Genomic DNA, 23,493 nt, shown 5'->3' with positions numbered 1-23,493 from the left:
TGATTTGACTACTATTTCTATCAGGTTTAACAACCACGTGATGTGTATGGACGAGAACAGCTGTGTAAAGAGTGCCGATCTCTAACTGTGGGGGGAACCTGTGGTAGAGGTAGACTCAAGAAGACGTGGGAGGAGGTGGTGAAGCATGAATTTCAAACTTTGGACCTCACAGAGGCAATGACTAGTGACCAAGATCATTTACGAAATGCTGTGCTTCAGAAGACCAGTTTAGCCAAGTGAAATCGTAGTTGTGGCCGATGCTGGTGTCACATAACTGGTACCCATGCTAGTAGTACATAAAGAGCACCTTTCAAGCTTTGAGCCTCACAGAGACAAGGTGGCTAATGCTGGTGGCACATGAAAAGCTCCTTTCAAATGTTGGGTCTCACAGAGGCAATGACCTAGACCTTTGGCATTATGTTGTCCTTGAGAAGAAGACCCATCAAGTCAAGTAAAATCACAGTTGTGACAGATACCATGTCATGTAAATGGCACCCATGCCAGTGGCACGTAAAAGCACCCATTACACTCTCGGAATGGTTGGCATTAGAAAGGGCATCCAGCCGTAGAAACCATTTCAAATGAGACTGGAGTCTGGTGCAGCCTTCCAGCTTGCCAGCCCTGGTCAAACCGTCCAACCCATGCCAGCATGGACAACGGATGCTAAATGATGATGATGATAGATTAAATAGTAAGTTATTTGTTAGGGTTCACTGAGGCTCAGTATATATCTTCAAACCCACATTTTTAAACTCTATTGTTAAAGCAGTTCATTACTGACTGAGACCTTTGGAAATGTGCTGTGCGTGAGAAGACCCGGCAAGCCAAGTAAGATCGTTGCCAGTGCCCCTGGACTGGTTCTTGTGCGGGTGGCACATGAGATGCACCATTTTGAGCGTGGCCGTTGCCAGTGCCCCTGGACTGGCTTGTGCGGGTGGCACATAAAAGACACCATTTCGAGCGTGGCCGTTTTCGTGCGGGTGACACGTAAAAGCACCCACTACACTCTCTGAGTGGTTGGCGTTAGGAAGGGCATCCAGCTGTAGAAACTCTGCCAAATTAGACTGGAGCCTGGTGTTGCCATCCGGTTTCACCAGTCCTCAGTCAAATCGTCCAACCCATGCTAGCATGGAAGGCGGACGTTAAACGATGATGATTACAGATGTCCATAAAAGTGAGTTACAAAATAGCAATAGTGGGTTCACAAATGATGCAGTATACTTGTACACTGATTTGGAACCAAAATATAAATTGTATAATAAATAGTGCAATCATCTGAAAATTGAAAATTGAATTTGATGAATTTATTTACTTAAAGAAGTAATTAAGTAACAAAAAAAATGCTGTTAGCACTGCAATGAGGAGAGAATAGCATAATTTCTAGAATCTGAAATGACTGGAATGAGATTCGGGAACTGCTGGTTGTTGACAAGTATGTGTGATACTGTGTGCCAGTGAAACTTGAGCTGTGAAGTCAAAAGACATGCAGGAGTGAAAAGAAATGAGTTAAATCATTGTGCAATGCAAACTTGATATCAATTTAGCACAGATTTTGAGGGAGTGCCTACATACCCCAAGTATTAACCCATGTTTTTAAAAGTAATGATGAAAATGGTATGGAAATGTAATGGGTATGAACAATATATCTAGAAGAAGAGTATACAAAGTGAGATAGAGCTAAAGATTAATAGTCAAGTCCTCTAGATTGAAATGCACAGGCAAAGAATGTGCTCACAAATTAAGCTTCATATCTAGATAAAGAAAGTAATGGTAAACTGTTGCATTGTATCCATTACTGAAAAATTCTATCAATGTTTCACTCAGAGAATAGACTCAATGATTAAGTTAAGCCTTATTCAACTTACTTGCTGTATATATGACTGAGCTTCTATTGCTAGTTATTCAAATAGACTTCTTTTGTTCACTATCCATGTGTTCATACCAAATTCTGAAGCTTAATAAAAATTGATATGACAAGAATATCAGTGTGCTAAAACTAAACCTATATAGAATTAAGTTATTCTTTCATGAACTAAAAGAACTCATAAGACCAGTTCTTATTCTGTTTTTTTTTTTTTTCTATTGTAATGTTAAGACAACTTCAACCTTCATTCTGTATAGTAGTAAGATATTGCTAGTTAATTTCTGTAAATTGTAAAATCTTTTCAGATCGTTGCAGTAAAATATAATTACAAAACTTATACAACATATGAAAACAAAAATCCTAACTGCAGGATACAAATTCATCATGCAAGTTTTAGGAATTTGTTGCTGTTCATACTCAAGTTTTCATATTTACAATTTCTGTTTCTGGAGTTTCATAAGAAATCAGTTGACTTAAGTTGGTTTTGTCAAATGTAAACTGACAGTGGTCAGGTAGAAACAAAGATCTGATGAATATTTGTCAACACTTCTGTATGACAAATGTATAAAATGGGAATTATAAGATGACATACAATAAAAAAGAAAAGAAATCATGACTAGATGGCTATTGGAATACATGTTTTATGTTGGGTTGAGCAGTTTGACAGGAACTAATGGGTTCAAAGACTGCTTTGTATCCCACAATCTACTTTAGCATGGTTTCTACAGTTGGATACCCTTCCTAACATCAACCACTTTACAGCATTTACTGGGTGCTTTTTTCATTCCACTAACACTAGTGAGATTGTCATGTAGCTTGCAAGACTATGAACCCAGACAGAGAAAGAGGCGGATTTATGCTAGAAGTATGAGATAAGGAGCCAGAGCAGAAATGATTTCTTGCTGTAGAGGGATTAAATGGCTACTCACTATTTAGAAGAGAAATGGGTGATTGAAGTGGGGGTGAGAAAGAGATAAAAATAGTGATGATAAGGAGTTTGTGTTGACCCTCAAGCTATGAGGTGAGTAGAAGTGAATGGAGGTAAAAGAGCCAGGAATGTGGGTTGATAGCAAGAATGTATGGGAGTGTGAGAGATAGGGAATGAGTGAGGCAACAAATATAACGAATGAAGAACTAGTGTTGAGTGGATGCTGAGTTAAAGAGGCAGGGAAGAGTAGGCAACAACTTTAGAGGTTTGATATGGCTGAAGGGCGGATGTAGTGAATGGTGGGTAAGGAGTGAAGTGTGGCAGAAAAATAATGCTGATACACTGTAGACAGGGGAAAGATGAGAGATGATGAGTGGTTGGCTAAGTTGTAAGGGTGTGGGGATGAGAGAAAGAGGCAGGTATAATGCATGGAGGGAGTGAAAAACATGGTGGCAGAATAGTGAATGTAGTGGGGGGGGGGGGGGAGCAATATAAAATGTAGGTGGAGAGGACAGTATTAGGGATAAGGGATGAATATCAAGGGAAATGGTTCTGAGTAGTGAGAAGGGTTTAATGGTATTGAGGAAATGCTGCAGTTAGAGAGATAATGGGGATAAAATTGAGCAAATGGCTCACTTGTGCATATATGTACATATGCACACACACACAGCTCTTCTAGAACTTAGTTTCACTGAGTTGGACAGGTCTTCTCAAGAACTATTTATCATCAGCCATCCAAATCCTTTGCTATCTCCTCCGTGAGGTTCAAGATCCTGAGATTAGCCTTCACCAATTTGTCTCATGTCTTCTTGGGTCTCTCTCTCTCTCTCTCTCTCTCTCTTCTACAAACTCCGTCCACATTGAGATCAATACTTCTTTATATAGTTATTGTCAGCCATATGAACCACATGTCCATACCAGTGCAGTCCTTTTCTGGCATACTACATTTGATTCCTGTTATGCCCAGTTTTTCTTTCGGCACATTTGTACTATATTGTTCATGCACACTTACATTGTACATCCAATGGAATATACTCACTTCTTGTCTTTCCAATCTTCTCAAATCCTCTGCATTCAAGGCATATGTCACACTACAATGCAGCATTACAGTTCAAACATAAGTGTTTTACAATCTGTTCTTCACTCTGAGGGAAAAGACCTTTATTACCAGCTGTGGTAAAAGCTCCCTGAACTTATTTCAGCCTGTTCTTACCCTTGCTACTATACTTTTGGAGCAACCATCTCCCCTGTTAATTATGTCTCCTGGGTAACCAAAGTTATTGATTTCTTCTCGCATGTCATTCAGGTATTCAAGAGAATCTATTTCCAGTGTGCTCATAATATGTATTGCTCCAGTGGATGACACATAAGTTTACTTTCTCTGTTAGCCTGTAATTCTACTACACCTCTCATGTATCCTTAGCTTACATTGGGTACAGCTTTTGGAGTTTATACCTACTTCTTTCCTGCTTATCAAGCAAGACCATTTCCCAGAAGATATCAAGGTCCTGTCGTCTTTCCTACTTAGTCTTTACTAAGTTTATTTGGAAACCTCTTGCATCAAGGTTTGTCTTCCATGCCTAAAATTTCCTCTCTTATTCCACTATAAATTTATCTTTGAGAGCTTAAATCATCAATATATAGGAGCTCTCGTGGCCAATCTCACTCTGTGATGGCCTGCCAGACTATGATGAATAGGAGAGGACTGAACTTTGATGAACTACCTTCTCAGTAAATTTGTCACTGAAATTGTTGCTGATTCTCACTTTACTTTCTGCATCTTTGTATACAGTTTGCACAGCCACCACAAGTTATTTGTCTATACCTAGCTTCCTCAGTGACCACCAAATTACTGAATGTGGTCCCCTGTCAAATGCCTTCGCCAAAGCAATGAAAGCCAGAAATAGTGGTTTATTCTTAACCGAGTATTTCTCCTGCAGCTGCCTCACTAGGAAGATTGCATCTATGGTACCTCTTTTGGGCATGAAGCCAAACTACATCTCATTTAGGTCTACTCTGTCTCAGACTATGACTCTCTGTGACCATCATAATCTGATCCATTTGTTTGATTCCTTTGAGTATGCCTTCATTCCAAGTACACTTATTGCCAATGGCATTGTGGTGCTCCTTTACACATTGTTTCACAATCCTGAACACTTCATGTTTCTGATCCTCAGATTGTTGGACATATGCAAATTTCTTCCTTCATGTGCAATTATTTTTTTCTTTTCTTTTTTTTTCTGTAAATCTCTACATAGCGTACCATATGTGGCTTATATTTGGCTAAATTGATGAAACATCAACCAAAGTGTGCATTCCATACTTGTGTGTTCGTGGCCAGTGCAATTACTTCTCAACATGACTTTGTCAAACCTTTTGTGAAATAAGTACCAAGTTTGGTATCAACTTACAGACTGTAAACAGCAAGAGCTCTGTATAACTAACAAGTATTTCTTTATCTTACTGTGTGAAATTTTTGAGTGTTGGTTGGAGAGGTATGAATGAACTTTGCCTCACTGACTTGCCCTAGATACACTATACTGAATACAAAGTCTTCAAGAGCAGCCCTTATGACTCAGTGGGGCTATTAGACTCCTATTACTTATTGTCATTTGATACAATGATTTAACAGGTATTCGCTCCTTTAAATGAGTAATTTCCATTTACAATCTTTATTTATGGAATTGGCATTGATAAAAATAACTAAAATGAGTGCTAGCTATGATTCAGTTCTCATTGTAAGTTATCTATAATTATGACCCAATTATGTAGGTGCTTATTTTCAACAGCTTGGCTGTAATTAATCATATTCACTCAGCAACAGTTAATTTTCATGATTTTGTTGTTTTTCTTTTCACTGGAATCTGTCATCATTTCAAAAAGATTACCACCATTGGCTTGGGACATTTCAACCTAAATATACAAGAACTGTTAATATAAATGCTGTTGTTATTTAAGATGAGGAATATGCATAAGTTTATGCAACAGTCTACTTATGGGTAAATTCCTCTTAACCTTATTTAACTTTTACTGGCTGACCATACTGTTTTTGGATTTATTTATATATCTCATTACAAATAGTTAAACAAATATGAAACTCCAAATTAATTAATGTTTCAAATAAGAGTTGCTTAACACTTGAAATGTTGTTCTTCAGTTCTAGAGAATGTCAGATTTCATTGGTCCCATCACATTTGTTGCTGCATATATTATCTTCATTGCTTTTGTTACTTCCATTATTGTCATTGTCATTTTATATACCTAATTTGTTTTCTTTTCTATTATTGAAAGTTTTTTTATGTTACGGGTTCTTCATATTTTTCAAATCAAGTGACATTTGCTCTAAGAATATTATTTTCTGAGATTAACATTGCCTTACTGAGTTTGTGTGTCACAACCAAACACTTGGTTGCTTCATTCTTCTGTGTTAAAGAACAGTATTCAGTGAGCTGACTGAGACAAAACTGGAATAACGCTGTGGTCCTGTGTTAGTTACCATTAACAAACTGTGGCACATCGAAGTGAGATGGTCAAATGGATTAGGTATTGGATTACCAGTTCATTTTGTTTTGTTGCTGGGTAGATTTTATTTTTGTCAGTTTACTTACATATCAGAAATAAGTACCAGATTTTTTAATAAAAGATCAATATCACTAATCACATATTTATACATACTTAAGATAATATAAGTTGAAGTAATTGACTAATTATTGCACCAGTAGATTGAATAAATAAATATTCTTGCCGGTAGTATGTGGAAAACACCATTCGAGCGAGGGTGTTGCCAGTGCCGCTGGACTGGCTCCTGTGCAGGTGACACGTAAAAACACCATTTGAGCATGGCCGTTGCCAGTACTGCCTGACTGGCCCTCGTGCCGGTGGCATGTAAAAGCACCCACTACACTCTCGGAGTGGTTGACGTTAGGAAGGGCATCCAGCTGTAGAAACTCTGCCAGATCAGATTGGAGCCTGGTGCAGCCATCTGGCTCACCAGTCCCAGTCAAACCGTCAAACCCATGCCAGCATGGAAAGCAGACATTAAACGATGATGATGATGATGATGATGATAACTTCTGATATACTGTTAAATGTTGTTCTAGTTATCATTTACCATTAGCTCAGCTCCGATTGAGAAAAGCTTGGACCAAAGGTATTCTAGCTGTGACTATCTTTTAACATATTAAAATGTCACTGATGAATGTCTTTTTCTTTTTTAAGACATTAGGGTATGGTATGAAAAAATCTACTGCTGTTTCTACCAAGCTGGGCAGCCATTTAGTGATTCCCTCATTGGTTTGTAATTTTAGTGATTGATCAGATGCCAGTGGCATGGAAGTAGCTCATAAAACCTTTGAAAACAATCCAAAACTCACCACATTGGCTTTACTACTCTTCTGTCTCATCTGGGCTTATGTTGTCCACACTGTTTCATTAGATGATATGAATTGTTAGCAGTTAATGTTATACAGTGTGGTCAGTAAACACTAGTGCTCCATTGATACTTGCATAGTTGTATTATAGGTGTACTCTATAGAGGGTGTGCTCTGGTAGTGATGTTACAATCAGTACCAGAGCACACCTTTTGATAGAAATTCCAAATTGTTTCTTAAGTTTTCTGTAAACTAAATTTACAATAACATTCCATTTTGTTTTTATCATGTAGTTTATTGGGTTTATCTTTTAGAGATAAACTTAAATGCAGAAACCTTTTCTGACACAATAAAGGAAGTCTCTAAGCTGTTAATCAACCCACTGGAGGTAGCAGCTAAATCTTTGAGATACCGGATACTGCTGTCTTAAAAGAAAAGTACTTATTGTATAATTTAATCTTGGATATAGAAAAAAAATCCTGGATGGTTATATTTGGGACATCTTTGATCATAGGTCTGCTTGATTAAAGCCAACCTGAAGCTAAATAAACAACTAGCCTTTTCTTTATGGTTGCAGACATTATTTGCCTTTTAATAGAGTTGAATGACAAGAAGGATTTGTTTAGCTATATATGACTAATGTTACTTATATCCTGAAGTCTTTGTTTTAAGTACATTCACAGGGTTCGAATGTCAAAACATTTTATTTATTTTACAAATATGCTTCCAAACCTTCATAACTGATATTTTTTAAGAGGGGAAAAAAAACTTAAATAAATACTGAGATTGGAATGATTTACACATACTGAAATATTGCAATGAAAAGTAATATTAAAATAAAAAAATTACCATCATCTAATGTCCGCTTTCCATGCTGGCATGGGTTAGACGGTTTAACTGGAACTAGTAAGCCAGAGAGCTGCACCAGGTTTCAATCTGATTTGGCATGGTTTCTACAACCGGATGCCCTTACTAACGCCAGCCACTATAAGAGTGTAATAGGTGCTTTTTACATGCCATTGGCATGACACTGACAATGGCCATAACTACGATTCCACTTGGCCTGATGAGTCTTCTCAAGCACAGCATATCACCAAAGGTCTTCGTCACTTGTTATCGCCTCTGTGAGGCTCAGCATTCAAAGGTTGTGCTTCACCACCTCGCCACTGTGAGGCCCAACATTCAAAGATCATACTACAGACAACAGCCATAATTATGATTTCACGGGTGCCATTTACATGACAATGGCCAAAATTACGATTTCACAGATGCCATTTACATGACACCAGCAATGGCCATGAATACTATTTCACTTGGCTTGATGAGTCTTCTCAAGCACAGCATATTGCCAGTGGTCTTGGTCACTTGTCGCTGCCTCCATGAGGCCCAACATTCAAAGATTATGCTTCACCACCTCGTCCCATGTCTCTTTATGCAGCTGTCCTCATCCATATGTGTCACATGACCATACCAGCACATTCGTCTCTCTTGCACATCACATCTGATGCCTCTTGTGCCCAGTTTTCAAAACACAAGACACTTACACTCTGTCACACATGCACACTGTCATGGCAATCCAGCGAAGCATTCTGGCTTCATTTCTTTCAAGCCTTTGCATGTCCTCTGTGGTCACAGCCCACATTGCACTGCCATGGAACGTGGATGCTGTGTTCGCACAGTCATCATACAGTCTGCTTTTCATTCTAAGAGAGAGGCTGTTTGTTATCAACAGAGGTAGAATCTCTCTGAACTTTGCTCAGTCTATTCTTATTCTAGCAGCTACACTCTCAGAGCATTCACCTCCACTGCTAACTTGTTCACCTAGATAATAGAAGCTATCAATTATTTCTAGGTATCCCCCTGGCATTTGATGGAGTCTATTTTCTGTACATTTCTAGTGTTTATTGTACCTGTACACAAAGAGTATTTTCCTTGTTAACCTTCCTCTGATATTGCTGCACCTCTTATGTGCCCATTGCTTGCACCAGATACACTTTATGGAGTTTGTACCTACACCTTTTCTACATATTGAGTAGGGCCATCTACCTGAAGGGATTTGTGATTTGTCTTATTCACTAAGACTTTAGTTTTTGCTAAATTAATTCTAAGGCCCTTTCATTCTAGCTAGACCTTGCTTCCACACCTGAAATTTTGTCTCCAGTTCTGATGATGATTCAGTTTTAAGAACAAGGTCATCAGGATAGAGGAGCTCCCAGGCGCAGTTTGACTTAAATTCCTGTCTGAGGACTGCTCCTTGATGTACCCCTACTTGTCCCCTGAGGGGTCTGAGGACTTATCCTTAGTGTACCCCTACTTATACCCTGAATTCATTGCTATGCTCGTTGCCAACCCTCACTTTAATGACAGCATCCCTGTACATGGCTTGTACAGCTTTCACCAACCACTCTTTTATCCCTAGTTTCCACATTGACCACTAGATAAGAGAGCAGGGAAACCTGTCAAAGGCTTTCTCTATGTCAACAAAAGTCAAATACAGAGGTTTATTTTTGGCTAGGTACTTACTCAGACACACCGTATCTACATTACATGTATCCCTAATTTTTTTCAAGATGGTAGAGTATAATACAAGGGAAGCTCTCTGGTATATCTTGTCAAGTCTACTTTTTGCAATCTGTGTCACTGAAGCAACCAATTTAAATAGATGTTTTTAGTGATAACCATTGTTTTTGTATTGTGAAGTAGGCTGTCCTGAAAGTTTGGATTTAAAACATGTGGTCAGATGGAGATTTGAACAGAATCAAGTTGCCAGGAGGCTGTAAATTCCCTTGCTGGATTATTTTTTATTCTTTTGCTAACATCATTTAACACTACAAAAATAGAATGCTTGCAGTTTTGTAGAAATTTAACTGATATGATAAATTTTTGTGTAATGTTTAAAGATTTTACTCCCCTTTTCCTGCGCAAATTGTATTGCTAGACAATCTATTGAAATATTATTTTTACCCAATGTATAAATACTATTGTTACAATATTTTCATCCATTTTAAGGATATTTGAATACAATTGGTGGAGATTTGATTGGATGAGTGATTATATAGAAGTTCATTTATAAATAAAGAGACAAAATGGACAAAATGTATGTAGGAAAAGGAGCCTGGTGTTGCCATCCGGTTTCACCAGTCCTCAGTCAAATCGTCCAACCCATGCTAGCATGGAAAGTGGACGTTAAACGGTGATGATGATGATGAAAAGGCAAGAAGATTGGGTTGATGACTAACAGGCTGTATATCAATAAATCCTGTTTCAAATGGACTTTGAAGTCAGTGGTTGTGGTGGCAGTTTAAATTGAATGAATACAATAAGTAGGCCTGAAGTGTACAAGCAATATACTGTTGTCATGGTTACATAACTAACTACCTGTGTCATACATTTGCAGAAATTAAATTCCTTTCTCTCGCTCTTACTTCCTGTTTCTGTTGTGCCTGTAATTCAAAGGGTCAGCCTCGTCAAACTGTGTCACGCTGAATATGCCCGAGAACTACGTTAAGGGTACACGTGTCTGTGGAGTGCTTAGCCACTTGCATGTTAATTTCACGAGCAGGCTGTTCCGTTGATCAGATCGACTGGAACTCTCGATGTCATAAGCAATGGAGTGCAAACAACAACAACAAGTTCATAACATTAAGAAAATGAGAGACATGAGGAAAATTTGGTGTCAATTTTATGCATTTAGGTAAACTGATTGCCCAATATCTTGTCTATTTAGTTATTTCATTTCTACATACTTGGAGTATATAATTAAACTTTTTCATAGCCCCTTAAATACATTAAAATTTTTCTCATTGGCTCACTTAGCTAGCATGAAATTTATTGTCTTCATCAGCATCATTTAACATCCACTTTCCATGCTGGTATGGGTTGGATGGTTTGACTGGAACTGGTAAGCCAAGGAGCTGCACCAGCTTCAGTCTGATTTTGTATGGTTTCTATGACTGGATGCCCTCCCTAACACCAACCACTCCAAGAGTGCAATGGGTGCTTTTACGTGCTACCAGCATAACACCAGCAATGGCCACAACTACAATTTCACTTGGTTTGACAAGTTTTCTCAGCACAGCATCACCAAAGACCTCAGTCACTTGTCCATCGCCTCCGTGAGGCCCAACATGCAAAAGATCATACTACTGCCATTAGTAATCTTCCACTATTGTTTCACCCACTAAAGTCATTACCTATAGTCTATTGACCTGTCGAAACATCAATGAACAATCCATGTTTATGTTGTGATCCACAAGACAATTACAATATAACAGCACTATAAGTTGGTGAAACACCATTTATTCAATACTAGTAGAGATACCCAGCATTGCTTGGGATTAAAATGGCATAGTTTGTTATTGTTTTACATGTTTCAGTTATGTGACTGTAGCCATGCTGCAGCACTGTCTTTAGTCGAACAAATCGACCCCAGGATTTATTCTTTGTAAGCCTAGTACTTGTTCTATCAGTGTATTTTGCCGAACTGCTAAATTATGGGGATGTAAACACAGCAACATTGGTTGTCAAATGATGGTGGGGTATGAACACAGGCACACACAAAAATATATACACATATTCACGAAATCCACTCACAAGGCTTCAGTTGGACTGTAGCTGTAGTATATCTAATATATATACATACATACATATATATGTGTGTGTGTGTGTATATATGTGTATGTATATGTGTTTGTGTGTGTGTATATATATGTATGTGTGTATGTATATGTGTATATGTGTATGTGTATATGTATGTATATATATATATATATATATATATATATATATATATATATATATATATTTGTGTATGTATATATATGTGTGTGTATATATGTATATATATATATGTTTGCATATATATGTGTGTGTGTGTGTGTATATATATGCTCATTTACAATCATCACATGATATCCAGACAAGATACACACAGACACATATACGACAGGCTACTTTCGGTTTCCATCTAACAAATCCACTCACAAGGCTTGAGACCCTAGTAGAAGACACTTGCCCAAGGTGTTAAACAGTAGGACTGAACCCAAAACCAAGCTTCTTAACTACATAGCCATACCTGAACCTATTCTGGATTTATATTGTTGATCTAGTTTCTTAAAAGGCAATAAGGGACGATATCAGTGTTCTGTGGATTATAACCAACTTGTTAATAAGAGCTAAGATTGAGAGCTTCTATGTGGTCACTCCACCTGTTATAGCAGCCAAATCTTTCTCAGAATCAAATCCTATCATCTTAATAAATGAAGAACACATTAGATCATATAGTCTTGGCTACATTATGCCTGAATATAAAAATGGGTGGGTCAGAGCTTGAATGCTCTGCTTGATCAGTGTTGATGTGAGACTGAACAATAACAGATTGTCAACTTGTTGAACAAGATTCTATGAGAAGAATAGCTTAAGGTACTGGAACTTGTAGAGACCACTCTGACATATTGACATAGATACATTATGCTAGTTTCTGTAATACTCCAGTTAGAAATGCACTGAACCATATAAAATGTTAATTTGACATTCTATAGCTTCTCTTTTAAAATAAGTATAGAATATGAATGTTGAAAGTGACTGAAAACTATAACAGACAATTATATACAAGCATTTTCTGGTTATAGCCAATGTTATTTTCTTTAACTTAATTATTAGTGTCATATATCTGTTAGCTGTTGGTGTACCATTGAAGACTATGTTTATGCAGTGTATCTAGGACACTAGCTCATCTGAGCCTATCCCTCTCCACGCTAACAAATTATTTATCAAGTTTATAATACTATACTCCCCCGCAATACATATTTTATCCTATTGACTTAATTAATTACATTCACTCCAAATAATATCAATCCCTAAAAAGTATTTCCTTCTTATTTCACTCCATTTTATATTTTCCTTATTTTATTACTTCTTCTAAGTGTTTCATCTGCTTGCTTATCTATCAGTCTTGCCAAAGAAGTCAACACACAACATGCATCCTATAATTTATTATATGATGGATATATAACATCTTATACATGATAAGCTGCGTGATACAACATTTGCAAGATACATCTTGGTTAGCCATTATTTAGCTCACCCTAACAATTTTACCTTTATAAAACAATGAAGTCACTTAGCCTACTAGAAATAGCAACTAAATCTTCCTCAGATTACACTATACTCATCATCATCATCGTTTAATGTCCGCTTTCCATGCTAGCATGGGTTGGACGATCTGACTGAGGACTGGTGAAACCAGATGGCTACACCAGGCTCCAATCTGATTTGGCAGAGTTTCTACAGCTGGATGGCCTTCCTAACGCCAACCACTCCGAGAGTGAAGTGGATGCTTTTACATGCCACTGACACGAAGGCCAGTCAAGCGCTACTGGCAACGGCCACGCTCAAAATGGTGTATTTTATGTGCCACCCACACAAGAGCCAGTCCAGAAGCACTGTTGTTATATAGATATACAAAAGAAAAAATGTAATGCTTTTTGATCATAGATCTGCTTAGGCAGAGCCGACTTAGATTCAACAACAATAACATATCTTACTACTGGGTTTTGCAGCTGTAAAATGACATGACACTTGCTGTCGTAACTATTCCTTGATTGGAACCAATAGGGGAGCCTCTGTATGGTTGCTCTATCCTTTAGAAATAGCAGCCACATCTTCAAATCATGCCCTGCTGTATTAAAAAAATAAGAGCACATTGGATTAATGTCCAAGATACACTACACAATAGCAGACATGATGGTTAAGGGTGAAATGCCTTCATCATAGGTATGTTTGATGAGGGTTGACCTGAAATTGGACAACCACAGTTACTGCAGTCCAATTTATCAGTATCTGCTGTTTATGTTCATACTTTCTGATAGATTTAGTCATCCTGTGTAGCATGATATGATTTTCACCACTTAGGTTTACAGTCATATAAGTCAGTTTGTGTCTTGTATGTCTACATTTGATAAACTGTGTTTGGAATAGGTGTGATACTTATATTTACATTTTGGCTGCACACTGATTAGAAAGCATTTTGTTTCTAATTATTTTTAATTTTAGGTGTTGAAGTTTTTTTATTGTCATGTTTCTGGTAAATATTTTCTTAGATAGCAGAAATTGCAATTTTTCTGTTAAATATTAATTGATAAGTTTTCATTAGGAACCTCCACTCAAAAAATAACTGATTCGAAAATTGAGTCAAGTACAATTATTAGAAACCAACTCAAATCAGACTGGAACCAGCATGCCAGCTTCAGTCAAACTGTCCAACCCATGCCAGCATGTAAAATGGGCATTAAAGGATCATCATCATCAAAGAAGCTAGTGATGGAAGTTTTGCAGAGCTGTACAGAATGGCACAAGACAGACATGGATGAAAGGCCACAAAGGCTCAATTATTTTAACCCTCCATCTGGAGAGAGAGAGAGAGATTGAGAAAGAGGCAGAGGTGAAAATGTTCCATTCATTAGTTCTTTTATCCATCCAGCTTGTTCTGAGAATGAGTCTAAAACACCATTGTTCAAATGCTTCAATTTCCCTTTTATCAATTTTCTTTATAATCCAGCATTCAGCTCCATAGGTAGCTATTCTGAACAGTAATGAATTGAGGAGTCGCTTTTTATTTGCAAGGAGATGACTTTATTCTTTCATATGTTGTTCTGTGATATCATGATATTCTTGGCTATGTTAAGTCTTCTCTTGATTCTGTCATTGTAGTCATTAGTAATAAGAGTACCAAGATACACAAATTCTTTTATATCTTCAATATTTTCATTGTTTATTTTTATGCAGTTTTGTTCATTGTTGTGCTTTTAGCTATTTTCACTACGTTCATTTTGGGGGGAGCTTAGATGAAGTCCAACTTGAGTACTTGCATCATTTCTCTATTAACTAAGTCCTGTAGTGTTTGCATGCTTCCAGTGTTTGCATTGTCTCCATACTTCAGACTTGTGATGACCTCGCCCTAAAATTTAAAGTCTTTGTGCCTAATCAAAAGAAACCAAATATAATTTTTAAGTAAATTATATTAAAAACTTATTATATTTGATTTTTTTTTTTTTTTAATCACCTGATAGGCTCATGAAGGTTCTCCAATCATCCAATGTAGTGCTAAGTTTATCCGATTTATTTTGAAACCCTTCATTGAGTGTCTGACAATTGCACACAACACAATGGCTTTAGAAAAACACATATTCATGAGATGTCTACTGCTATTAGACATAGTATTAGACAACCTGAACTGACCTACTTTACTTCCATGTGCTGTTTTTTTGTTGTTTTTTTTTTATTATGATTCTACTAATGCTTGTCACTTCTGAAAGACAGTTAAAAATAATGTTAAAATATACTCATTTACATCTTTGAATAAGGGGAAAATGAAATAGCTAACTTTGTGGCAAACCAACCTCTTATGCTACAATTATATAACCAGAAACAGATAATTAACAAAATCAAATTATAAATGTATTGAGTTACTGTTTGTGCTTTAAACCTTTATTATAATAATACATTTATGGTACTAAGAATTATCACACCCTACAAACAATGCTATAATTGTAGTATATATTAGATTGCCTGCATTAAAACAAATTGTATAATATTCAGTAAAGTGGATGGTTTATATGTGGAGTGTACATGCCAAGAAATTTGAAAAATTTCAATTTTGCTCTTCACAAATTTCATATGCAAGATTTGTGTTTGGTTATACAATATCATGCTAATTTCTTTTAAATATTCACAGGTTTCTCTCCATGTCACCATTAAACCTTTATAAACCTATAACATTCCTTTCTCTCCATCTCCCACTCTCCTTTCACAGTCTTGTGAATTTACCCACCCACTCACCCTATCCATTCCCTGGTCCATTTCACTATATACACCTCCCCGTAACTTGGGTGTATGCCCCATCACATATTCACCATTTTATGTCTCATTTCTTTACACACTCTCTTTCTCTCTCTCTCTCTCTCTCTTCTCTCTCCAACTGCTGTATCTCCTCTACTTATCACCTGGTAATATTACTCTCCACTAAGCTGAGGGGTCTTGTCCTGCAACTTACTTGGTAACCTGCAACTTACTTGTTGGTGCCATGTAAAAAGCACCCTGTACACTCTGTAAAGTGGTTGGCATTTGGAAGGGCATCTAGCTGTAGAAATATGCCAAAGCAGACAGCAGAACTTGATGCAGTTTTCTGACTTAGCGTGGATGGAGGACATCAAATGATGGATGATGATGAATGTCCTCATATATACTTCATATAGTCTATCTCAAACACAAGTGAAAGCTGACTGACTATAGAATTTCTAATGCAGACACAAGGTCACAGTCTTGTGGGAGGGATATTGTAGTTATAGTGACTTAAGCACTTATTTTATTGGCTGTTGATGGAGGAAGAGCAAAGTTGACTTCAGTAGTATTTGGACTTAGGCGGTACTGGCAACGGCCACGCTCAAAATGGTGTATTTTATGCGCAACTTGCACTGGAGCCAGTCCAGCGGCACTGGCAATGATCTCGCTCGAATGTCTTTACACGTGTCACCAGCACAAGTGCCAGGAAGGCAACACTGGGCACAGGTGCCATCACAATTTCGCTTTTGCTTGCCCCAACAGGTCTTCGCAAGCTGAGTTTCGTGTCCAATGAAGGAGACGATGTGGGCATGGGTGCCAGTCAACGAATTTAGTTCGATTTCGATTTCACTTGGTTCAACAGGTCTTCACAAGCGGAGTTTAGTTTCCAATGAAGGAAGGTACGCATAAGTGGGCTGGCTACACCGCTGGCAGAGGCCTTGGATTTAGGTCTCACTTGGCTTGCCGGGTCTTCTCACACACAGCATATTTCCAAAGGTCTCGGTTAGAAGTCATGGCCTCGGTGAGGCCCAATGTTTGAAGGTCGTACCTCACCACCTCATCCCAGGTCTTCCTGGGCCTACCTCTTCCACAGGTTCCCTCAACTGCTAGGGTGTGGCACTTTTTCACACAGCTATCCTAATCCATTCTCGCCACATGACCATACCAGCGCAATCATCTCTCTTGCACACCACAACTGATCCTTCTTAGGTCCAACTTTTCTCTCAAGGTACTTACGCTCTGTCGAGTGTGCACATTGACATTACACGGATAGGCACATGGGTAATATGAATAGACAAGCACACATACACACACATATATGCAAATGAAGACTAAAACACATGACCATATACACACGCACTTCACTTCACACAAGGACACATATGAAGACACACATCCACACATAGAGATACACATCCACACATACAGACACTGTACATCGTCAACAAAAACCCATACACAGATACACTCAGACATGCACACACAAGGAGACAGAGGTACACACACTCACACACATGCAAACACATAAAAACACAAACGCATGAATATGCAGAATACATACATACACAAACACATGAATATGCAGAATACACACATACATACATACATGCATACATACATGTGTATATGCACACACACACTGAATCACAAACATGTGCACAAACAAAAAGAACACAGCTTGGATAACGGAAAGAGTCAACAACTATTGAAATGGTTGCAAGACACAACGAAAATTTTAGAAAAATAAATAAGTAAATGAGTGGAAATTTTACCGGTGAGTGTGTTAATTCATAAGGCACTAAAAAAGAATGACTCTCCCCAAACAAATTAGAATTTAATATTTTTCATTAAAACTGTTCCAAGTTAACCTGATAATTAGTTATTGCTAGACACAAGTGCATTGCTTTAAAAGTCTTTTTAAAGCTTTCTGGTTAAGAAGTTTGCTTCTCCACTCAGGGGTTCCAAGTGTCATACAGCGCCCATTTTTTGGAATGAAATTTGGCAGATAAGTTGGTCAGGTTTTGTGTGTGTGTATTAGTGTAAAATGGTATTTCAAGTTGCGTCCCTTTGCATGCAACCGAAAATGCATGCCTCAGAACAGTAGAAATTTTTACTTTCAATTTGGAAAGAGTTATTCCCCATACATCATCTTTCAACATTTTTTAGTAAACTTTTGCAAAAATCTTGCGATATTCAGTATTTTTATAAACTTTTCTCTCTCTCTCTCTCTCTCTCTCACACACACACATACATACACACACACACACACACACACACACACATACACACACACACTCTCTCTCAAGACCTCCCAATTTTCCAATCTTTAGAAACATTGCAGCGTGTCCCACTCCCACAAAGCGTTACTCCACTGAATCTATAATCTAGCTTCCTATCGTATTTTCAACATCTCAAACGTGATGAAAACAGCCATTAGCAGGTGGTCTTCTCCAACACCTTGAATCTCTTTAATGACCACAGCTTTTGTGAAGCCATATCTATAGGAAACCTACTCTCCTGATTTGCTCACAAGTGGGTTTCTGCCCTCAAGAAATTTGGTGCAAAATCTTATTGCCTTTGAAATCAGCAAATCTATTGAGTATGTCTGGTATGTAAATCCCCAAGTAAAACTGGCTGTATTGGATTACTGTATTGGATTACTGGCTTCGTATTAGATTGCAGCATGAGCTGATGGATCTCTTTTTAACCTACGTTCTATTAACTATGTTCTGCCACAAGATTTCAAGTTTGTCTCCATGTTTTGTATACATCAGTGACCTGCTTGTTGGTATCTTCAGCAATGCCTATTTCTAAGATTCTACTCTTTGTTGCTCTTTAACCTTTTGCACACAAGTGTCATTCTCCTGCAATCTATTTAGATATTTCATACTGAAACTATACTGGCTCCACAAACAAAGTTTAGAAAAACATTCTCTTATAGAATATCAATCTTGTCTTTTTCAACAATACAAAGGCACAATTACTTTAAATATCAAGAAAGCATTATTGACCCGTCACCCCCACCTTAAACATGAACAACACACAACTGGAACCTTCAAGTTCATTAGAAATGCTTGGCTTCACCATCACCAAGGATCCCTCTTGGTGAGTGAAAATACTTCAATACCACCAACTAATCCTATACAAAGCTCAGTTCATGTTGTGAGAGCCACAGTGGTGTATTGCTCAAATATCTTGGAAATGTTGCTGCTATTTACCTGTCTTACACCATGCAAAGAAAAGCCACTGATTGGTAGATACTGAGTCATTCACCAACAAACTCCAACTGCTGCTCCATGGGAAATTTTGTCTTTAACGCCACTGCAATATTAGCTTCTTCTTAGAATTGACTGGTCTAATATCATCTCCACTCAAGCATTTCTGACTCATCTCATTCCTTTCCCACTCCTTCAGGCCATACTAACCATTACACCTAGTTCATCTTCTCCAGAACTTTGACTCTTTGGAATCCCTTCTCTACATACGCTTTTCAACTGTTAGTGTATTGCATAATTTTTTAGCTGAATTTTGTACCTTATTTCATCATTTCAAATGAGATTAAATGGTGATAATGATGATATATAACATGATACATTGTAGAAGAGTAATGTTAACCATGTTGAGAACACACAAGAACTGTTATATTCAGTTTCATTAATTTCTGAATGATATCTTATGAAGTGTTAAAAATTTTCATCAAGCTTACAACTTGGAACTTGGTCGCACACTCAATCCCACAGCAGTTATGTGTAAGTGTTCAAGTCACAGAAGTGTGGCACTTTTTGACATCTCACAGGATATGAGTAGAATCCATTCTACTCATCTATAATTTTGTGTGTGTATGTGTGCACAACTTTGTGTTTATGTATTTGGATGTAGATGAATGGAAAGGAAAAAAAGAATTACATTTTTTCGTGAAAGTATGCACATTTACAAGGTCGCTTAATTTGGAGTAAGGGCTTTTGTAATCTGATATTCTATCTATTTCTAAATTCTAATCTTTGTAGTGGGAGCAACAGCTATTTTTCCAAAACCGGGAATACTAAAATAAATGATTACTTTTGAATGTCAAAATGATTGGTAGCACATGTACTTCATTGTTTGCAAAATTCTCATAGAAACTGGTATAACCACGTGATTTCTTTGTATATATTTTCTGTAATGTGCTAGAACTTTATCTTAACAAAATCTCCAAAAAGAGGTATAGTAACCATTACAGGTACTGTGAGTAGTCTTGGGTTTGGAGGATTGATTTTTCACTTCCCTTTCATCTACTGAACTTTGTTTTTAATTGTGTCTCTGTGTGTGTATGAGCACACACACACACACACACACACACACACACACACATACTGACACACACTATTGATATATTTAGCATATGGCTGTCATATTTCTAATCTTATTATATGTATATCTTGAAAATTTTATTTATTAAAACAATCATCATTAACTGACTGTCTTTTTCATCTTTTGTAGGTAAGTATTTTCACAAGTAATATTTCCTACAACTACTCAGGTAAGATACATGTTGTATATCTTAATATAATGATTAAATTGATCTTCAGGAAATTGTTTATTTATCTTCTTTATTTAAGTTAATAAAATATTTTAATGATTAACTTTACATTTCAAAGGCAAAATTGAAATTTTGTGTGTGTATGTGTGTAGGTTTATGTGCATACATTTTGAAAATCCAACAAGTAAATTATAAAGGTGTTAATTTCTGTAATGTAACTTTATCTGTTATAATCAGATCTTTTTTTATTGGGGAAATTTAAAGAATAGTCAAAGATTTATATATTAATTTTATAAACAAATTGTTATTGAATGAAATATTTTACTATAATAATATTTATTTCAGTAAATATACTATCAGTAAATCAACATACTCTTGGGGACGAAAGGTGTTACATTGAAGATACATAAAAAGAAAGTGGTGTTCGATCTATATTCAGCCAAATTAGAAGGGAAAATACAGTAATTAAAAAAAGTAATCACAAAAATATGCATAATCTTTTACTGGTTCCAGTCAGTGATTTGTAGCCATTGTATGGTATTATTATATGATACAATTTTAATTATTCTCTCAATTCTTAACTGTAAAAAAAATTGTCCTTTTTTTTTTCCTGTAGCAGACTTTGGAGTTCACTACTTTTAATTCAATCAATCAGATTTTAAATACTTTTTATTACTCAATTTATTTTTATTGTACTAATTATGAAATTTTTTAAATACGTCTTTCATTTTACAAACTTTTTTATTTGTAAAAACTATCTAGCTATTATTTATTTGTTTTGAATTATAAAATGTATTGGGCTCATTTAAGATACAGGAATACATACTTATAAGAATATATTCATGCATATTAATGTACATATAATATAATGAACTTATTGTGTACAACACTCAGGTGCACTACAACTCACCAGAAACAGTAACCAAAATTTCATGAACAGTACATAGAATATACACAGGAAGAGAACAGTGATAAAGTCTTTAAAAAAATATGTATATAACAATATCTACAAACCAATTGGACACATTTAACTCTTTGCTTGGTGTATCCTCAAAATTTATGCTGTAACACTCCTTTCAGCTTGGTGTATTGATACTTTTTTTTTTTTTGTTAGTTATAAACTATATTCTTTTAGCTAGTTACATGGTTTGATAATGATAGCATAGTTTTCAAATTAAGGAAGATCTCAAAGCCTCCAATTTCCACTCTCTTACAACGCTGGGACATCTCATTCAATTATCCAAAGAGATTTTAAATGGCTATTATCTGTTTTCATTAGTCTGTTTGCATATTGCTTTTGTCTCAATGTGACATGAATAATGTTTCTGATGATGATGATTTTGTCAATGGTAGTGGTTGTTGCTGTTGTTTTGGAAGTGATGGACACAGAGATTACTTCATACAATAAAAACCTTAGTAAATATTTCTTTAATTAGTATTCAAAATAATCATGAAAAATCGTAATTCTTTCCAATTAAAACTGCTGGCATCACTCATCAGTGTATCGCCAGTAAAGTCAGTTGAAAATACCTAGCTCCAAATCTTTTTATGGTTCTATCTGGAGGAAAGGTCTGTGCCCATGTCTTTAGCAGGTCCTCCAAGTCTAATGCAATTGATTGTCTCTTTGATCTGTAACTAAAAGTTAATGATTTCAGAAAAAACAAGGGCAGAGAAGGAATTCTTGACAATCGATGTTCTGTAAAGTAATGATTAAACTTTGGGATTTGTGGAGGGCACAATATGGCTGATGAAAGGAGGAGGGACAAGTGAGTCAGTTTGACTTGGATAGAGATGGTACAAGACCAGCTCGGTCAAAGGAATAGAAGCCACTGAAGTAATGAAGAGTTAGAGAGTGTTGATGGGCAACTTCATACTAATCAGTTGAATGACCATACAAAGTTATATATTTTAATGAAATGTTTACCATTGAATATTTTACAATATACACAGATATATATATATATATATATATATATATATATATATATATATATATATAATCTAAATAAGAAAACAAAGAAAGACTTTAGCACATTTTACAATTATTTCTGTACCAATTCTGCTTTCAACATCAGTTCATACAAAAGTTCTGACTGAAATTTTGCATAATATTTACAGTTTTAAACATTAGAGTGACACTTCCTCAGACCTAGGGCCTGGGAACAGACAGTGCACTTGCACCCTCTAAAATTTTGTTGGGGTGCAAAATTCAATATTGCACCCTCTACTTACCTTTCTCAGGATTAGAAAATAGTGTTTAAAAATTGATCTGTAAAAAATTAGTTGAAGTTAGGTTTCTTCTCAAAATAAGAACATTAATAAAAAGAAAATCCCACCAAATCCCTAGAAAGATATATTACTGAACTAAAGCATCTTCAACATTAAAATTAACATTCTATATATATAACAACTGTGGCCACTCTCTCAATACTAGAACATTTGATGACCTATTAAACTTCACAATCAAGTGCCCTTCACAGTGTAGCTATCCATTTCCTCTGAATACCATAATTGACCCATCATCATCATTGCTATCATGTTCTACTGCTACTACCCTTACCACAACTAAACAATAGCAACAACAAGATCAGCATTGTAAGTCACTCATCAATACTGTAACAATTGATGACCTATTAAACAACACAGTCTCTAGCTCTTCTCCACACTCAGGACACTGAAATTCTTCTCAGAATAACACAAGAGATCCATCATCTCCATCATCATCCTCTTCTACTGTATCATTACCACAATTACTATTCCAATTCGTGAAGAATCACTCCTTTCTTCTCCCACTGTCCCCCTCAATCTGAGTGTATACCTGACAGCTCCATGATAAATCTGCCAACTGTAAATAAAAGAAAATTATGAACACACAAAACTCTCCAAAATATGCTGCTATTCTTAGCATGAGAGACTATGCATACACAGTGACTGTAACTTTACCCATTTACCTGGGACAAGATGCACAATT

At 36.5% G+C, this 23,493-nt stretch overlaps 1 protein-coding gene across 4 annotated transcripts in view; it reads left to right on the top strand.

Annotated features, from left to right (window-relative positions):
• The window catches only part of LOC106876659 (tumor protein D53), a 205,132-nt gene that overhangs the window by 92,091 nt on the left and 89,548 nt on the right, over positions 1-23,493 (top strand). For 2 of the 4 annotated variants that reach the window (XM_089348662.1, XM_089348660.1), the window contains exon 2: positions 20,483-20,522. The exons of the other annotated variants lie outside the window; for them this stretch is intronic. In XM_089348662.1, coding sequence (XP_089204788.1) covers positions 20,483-20,522 — 40 coding nt within the window. The remainder of the gene's footprint in view (positions 1-20,482; positions 20,523-23,493) is intronic. 4 annotated transcript variants of the gene reach the window in all.

The sequence above is a fragment of the Octopus bimaculoides genome, chromosome 3 (genome assembly GCF_046866305.1).
Source record: "Octopus bimaculoides isolate indiv1 chromosome 3, ASM4686630v1, whole genome shotgun sequence".
Lineage (NCBI taxonomy): Eukaryota > Metazoa > Mollusca > Cephalopoda > Octopoda > Octopodidae > Octopus > Octopus bimaculoides.
Note: the sequence above shows the minus strand (reverse complement) of the source record. Positions and strands in the feature narration are given on the sequence as shown.